The sequence below is a fragment of the Microtus ochrogaster genome, chromosome 5 (genome assembly GCF_000317375.1).
Source record: "Microtus ochrogaster isolate Prairie Vole_2 chromosome 5, MicOch1.0, whole genome shotgun sequence".
NCBI classification, from domain to species: domain Eukaryota; kingdom Metazoa; phylum Chordata; class Mammalia; order Rodentia; family Cricetidae; genus Microtus; species Microtus ochrogaster.
The window spans coordinates 94611077-94616680 of record NC_022012.1 but is presented as its reverse complement, the minus strand read 5'-3'; the positions used below and the strand labels follow the sequence as shown (position 1 = coordinate 94616680).

Genomic DNA, 5604 nt, shown 5'->3' with positions numbered 1-5604 from the left:
GTGTGTGTGTTAGACCCGAGTTAAGTACTGGCACTGCAGAGTTTCATGATGTTGAAGAAGTCATGGGCAAAGATTACGGAGCAGTAGCAGTAGGAAGACCTTGGCAGTTCTTTAGGAGGGAAGTTAAAGACCTTGGCAGTTCTTTAGGAGGGAAGATAAAGCAGCTCACTCTTGAATCTCCAAAGCACAGGACTATGCACAGACTTTAACATACACACCCAGCAGGATGCTGACAAGTCAACCAAGGCAGTAAGGGAGAAATTCTGTCTTATTTAGTGGCATGTGATGACTTCATGGCGTTAACACTCTCACAATGGCTGGCTTCAGGATGCTGGTGCTATAAGAATTCCTGACGTCGGCAATGGTCTGCCAGTACACCACGCTAGAAGACCCTGCGAGCCACCTATTCTACGATCTATTCTGCAATGGCACAGTTCTGTGATAGCTTTTCCCTGAACTCAACCAGCACTTAATTCTCTGGGACATCATTACAGCAACACGCAGAAATCTACCCTGTTCTCACTATACTTGGCTTCCTCAACTGTATTGCGACTGAAAAGGACTAGATTTTGAAAGCTTCCCAGTACGCTTGTCTCCACGTGAGGCGACTGTTTTGTATCTGTTTGCTTTATCAATGTCATCTCCCCATCTGTACTAACAAGTTACCAAGAAACGAGGTGCTTTGGTCACAGTCTGAACATAGGAAATAGAGGGGTCAGTTCTAGAGCAGGACTTCTCGCAAAATCCCAGGGTGGCAGGCACACTGCAAGACACAGGGAGCTGAGAACACAGAGCTGGGGCATATGCTGATCTCACCTCCTCTTTCATGAACCACGAGGATCTGATCACCGCGACTCCATCCTAGGACGATCTCCTCCTAATCCCCCCCAAAGCCTTGCCTCTATGCACTATCATCAGGTTAACTTCAACATGGAAAGCCTCTTAGGACACTCAAATCAGAGCCAAATTATGGCACCGTCTAAGTCCAAATGTCTTGAGGAACTTGACTCAGAACAGTAGGCAAATACCGTGAGCCCTCCTCCAACCGAGAAGCAGCAGAACTGTAAGGAAAAGGCCTTAAAACTAAATGCAGAGACCCAAAGGCATAGGTTTCAATTAGTTCTACTACTTGGCAGGGGCAGTTCCAGACGAAAATGGGTGAAGTCAGATCTAACACATGGGGTACTAGGATTATTATGACTGCACTGGGGGAACACCCAGCAGGAACTTAGCCTACTCGGTGCTTGCTTGCTACAGTTCAGAAGGCCACCTCTGTGTAGATACTCAGGACTGCTCAGATGTCCTGCCAAGAATATGCCAGAGAGGGCTACCTCTGTCTAGGACTGTGGCTGGTCTTACCCTCACTGGTGTCCAGCCATCACCCAAGCCAAAAGTCGATTTCATTCTTGTGCTCTGGATTCCTGAGCCTCATGCCATCAGGACCAAAAAGGTCCACAAGCTAGTAGCCTCAGAGCCAAAACATGTCCTGACAGATCTGATAGGAACTCAAGCTGCCAGGTTCTAGCTGTACCACGTGACACTCACGTTTCATATCAACGTAACTGGGAAGCTCAACCACAAACCAAAAACCGTGAGCCCAACTTGTTATCACTTGAGCAAAACTAGGAGAATGTGGTTCCTCATATCTCTAAATATTCCTTCCCTAACATCTTTCCAAAATATTTGCTTTCAAAGCACCAAATAACCTATCTTCCCTATGCAAACGTCTCCAAATACCTGAAGTGGAACTACCATCATATCCATAAGGGAGATGTGTATAGTTCTGTCCATACAAAAAAAGCAGACTTCTGAGAATTGATGCAATAACCTTCACGATGTATTATTTAGTTTAACTTTTCCAACAATTACTATTCTGCTCACACGGCGTGACATATATGAAAGACAAGAATAACTTAAAATGAGTCTACCAAAAAGTGGGGTGTGGTGCCTCACACCTGACTCCAGCACTGAGCAGACCGAGGAAAAAGGATAAGATCTCCGCAGATTTGAAGCTAGCCTTGTCTACATAGATGTCCAGGCCAGTCAGGGCTACAAACACAGTTTCAAACAAAACCAAAACCAAAAACATGTAAAGGCTTCTTATTAGGCATCTGCCCCGCAACTCCCACAAAGTTTGCTGCTGAAAAGTTTGCTGAGGCCGGTTTGTCTAGCCAAGCCTGACCGCCTGCCTGCCTGGTCACAGGGGCGCACCGGGCACCGGGGAGGCGTGACGCGGGGACGCGCTCTCGCACAGCTGACTGTCAACCTCCCGGTGAGGTTCCCGGAAGCCAGACGCTTTCCGGGGCCACATGCCCACGCCCCACCCAGGCGACCCCCAGTTCCCCATCCAGGGGAGGCCGCCGGGTGCCATTGCGGGGTTCCGATCTCCGCGCGCTCGAGGCGGGCGGGGTCGCCGATCGGGGTCGCCGGGGCCGGGCGTCCCCACCGCCGCTCTCCCCGCAGCCCAGCGGCCTTCAGCCCAGACGGACCGGGAAGGGTGGCGCCCGCGTCCGAAGGAAGCCGGAGCGGTGACTCGTCCTCGGGGCGCCCCCAAACCACGTCGTCCCCCAGTCCCGGGCGATCCTCACCCTCCACCGGTGTCCGCCGAGTCCACCTCCTCCGCCGCCATCGCTTTCGGCACCGCCGCCGCGCAAGCGCAGGAGCACACCTAGAAGTCGGCTGACAGGCCGACTGGGCGGCCCCGGGCCGCAGCCGCCCTTAAGACCGCGCCGCCCGCGCATGCGTCGTCCACGGGCTAGGACTCTTCGAGGGCGCGGCCGCGCCAAGGCTCGCTTCGCTTCACGGGTGCCCGGCCTCCCGCGTACGCATGCGCTGCTCGCCCGTCTCGGGGCGGCGGGCTCGCTAACGGGGAAGGTTAACCTGCCGCTGCGAGAGGCGTACCGGGCGAGTTCGGTGGTCGTTCTTCTGCGTCAGGACCATTAATGCGTCATTCCTCCTGAGTGGAGTGTCCCGGGCGGAGCGCTAGGCGAGCAGTCGGCAGCCAGGGGGCCTGAAGTGAACCCCCAGCCTGAGAGAGCCTGGGTCTGCGACACGCGGCAGAGGTGGGCGTGCTACGGTGGTGGCCACGGGAGAGGGCTGCTCCCTGGACCCTCCAGTCCAGCTCCAGTCTAAGTGGGCACCGCCCTGACCCTAACCTACACTTCATCCACCCAGACTCTAGACACATGGGAAGCCTGAGAGCCTGTGTGTGGGTACTTTAGAATTGGACACACTGGCACCACCATCCCCTCTGTCACCACTATGGTCTCTAGAGAGCTGAGAACTTCCTAGAATTCATTCTGAAACGATGGCTGGCTCATAAAATATTCTCAGTAGCTAGGCATGTTGGGACATGCCCTTCATAACATATTTGAGAGTCAGGCAGGTCCATCTGTGTGAGTTGGATGTTGAAGACTAACCTGATCTACCTAAGGAGTTCCAGGCCAGCCAGAGCTACACAGTGAGACCCTATCTTTAAAATAAATGGAATGGAAGCCAGAGGGATGGCTCCGTGGTTACGAGTGCACACTCTCCTTGTGGAGGAGAATGGGTTTTCCAGCACCCGTGTAGGGCCCCACAACTGCTTGTAACTCCGGTTCCAGGGGACCGAAAGCGTATGATGCACATACAGGCTAGTAGGCACACACACAGACACATAATTTTTAAAAAGTAATCCTTGTTTTAAACCTTAATGCATTTCCTCACACGCGGGATGATTTTTACTTTTGTTCGTTTGTTTGACCAAGGAACATAGGCAGATGTATGAAGCTGGTAAAGACCAGTGGCCAGGCTCAGAACAGGGAAATAGAAGTCAGCAGCCAGCAACCAAGCCCAAGGTTGTGTTTTAAAAATAGAATTCAGAACGGTGACACTCTCACTGTGATTAAACAAACGGAGGCATCTGGCGGTTGCATAAGGGATATTTTCCTTGGCTAGGTCCCTAGGGTCAGGGGAAAGTGAGAGGGAGCAGCTTCACTCTGCGTTCTTGACCAATTGTGTACCGCTAAGGCTGCGGCTCCGCGGACCTTCCGCGCATCAGTCCCTGGGTTCAATTCCCATTACCTTCTGCTACCCACCCCCCCCTTCAAAAAAAAAAAAAAAGGGATCCTTAACTATGCAGTCCGCTCACACCACAGCACACCTGGATGGTACTGACGCCTCGGCTGCTCAGTAGCCTGATGTAAGCTGATTGGTTGAATCTTCACACCATATCATGGTAAAGCCACACATAAGTGACCCTTTCCTCATTCCCACGGGGCTAACAAATAGGTATGTGAATGTAGGTTTGATCAGAAATGTTCCCTCTTAATTTTTTTTTAAGACAAATGGGTTATGTAAATATCAACCTTTTTATTACCTGCTAGAGGAGTTCCTGCAGAGTTATGCAACTGCTTTGATTCTGGAGTGTTAGCACCTGCGTTAACCTGCCTTCTATGACGACTATGTGTCTCCTGTACCTTCCCTTTGAAATACGTAAATCGTCTCTGAGAGTTTCCTAAAGGTTCAAAGCCTACGCAAAACGTGGCTGAGGAAGGACTGGCAAACCGAGCCCTCTCTTAACTGAGAATTAGCATTTGGCATTGTCTCTTTGGGGAGCTTAGATAAGAAGGTTTGGTAGCCAGAGATTGACGGCTAAAGGTCTGAACTGTATAACAATAAAAGCCCTTTGCTAAGTGACAAGAGGTCTGCCCTCCAGAGGCTGATCCCCCTGCAGCTGGAAAAGGGAAAACATCATCCTCAAGAGTGCCTCTGTCCTCCTCTCCACGGGAACCCGGTACAGCTTGGCTCCAACCCGCTTTTGTGGTTGTACTAGTCACGCTATGTACTGACTCGTGGTCAGTGGGTCCTTTCTCTGTTGTTGGGGCTGGGTTACTGGGACTCTGGCCTTCGTGAAGCCCACACTATCGTTCTGCCGTGTAACTTAGACCCCTCTCATCGCTCCCTGTCTTAGACCGTGTTTGCTGCTGTAGAAGAACACCTTGACTTAGTCATTTGTAGCAATCTCTCATGGTGCTGGAGGCCGTGAGGAATGCCATGGGGACGTGCACACGGTGAAGGTCCTGCTGCAGCTGCATCTCATGGCAGAAGGACAAGGAGAGAGCAAGGAAACGGCCAAACTCTCTTCTTATAAGAAACCCACAACCCCACACTCATTCCTGAAATGAAGGCATTAATTGACCCACGAAGGTAGTGTCTGTGACCCAAACACTTCCTGTGAGGCCTTGCCTTCCAACACTACTACACTGGGATTGAGCTCCCCGTGTGAGAACTTTGGGGACACGCTTAAACGTCTGGTGCTCCTCCGTCGCGGCAGCCTTCTCTATCCTCCTCTGCACCCCACTCCTTGTTCTCAATATTCTATAATGGCTACAGCTTTGTAGAAATATTCCGTTTATTTTGTGGACACGTGTTTGGGGGGGGGGTGCACATGCCATGACAAGCCTGTAGAAGACAGAGGGCAATTTGCCGGAATTGATTCCCAGGCTGCCAGTCACTGCAGCAGGAACCTCTACCCACGGAGGCATCCTTCTGGCACATGGTTACAGGTTTCTAATTGATCTTACTAAACACACTTCCAATGACAGCAGAAGCATTTCAAAGATG

General features: G+C 51.5%; 1 protein-coding gene across 1 annotated transcript in view; it reads right to left on the bottom strand.

The window, feature by feature from the left end:
• Abhd5 (abhydrolase domain containing 5) overlaps window positions 1–2692 on the bottom strand; it is a 28247-nt gene extending 25555 nt beyond the window's left edge. Inside the window, exon 1 of the mRNA XM_005348144.3 lies at window positions 2589–2692. Coding sequence (XP_005348201.1) covers window positions 2589–2629 — 41 coding nt within the window. The 5' untranslated portion in view covers window positions 2630–2692. The remainder of the gene's footprint in view (window positions 1–2588) is intronic.
• Between the last annotated feature and the right edge of the window lie 2912 nt (window positions 2693–5604).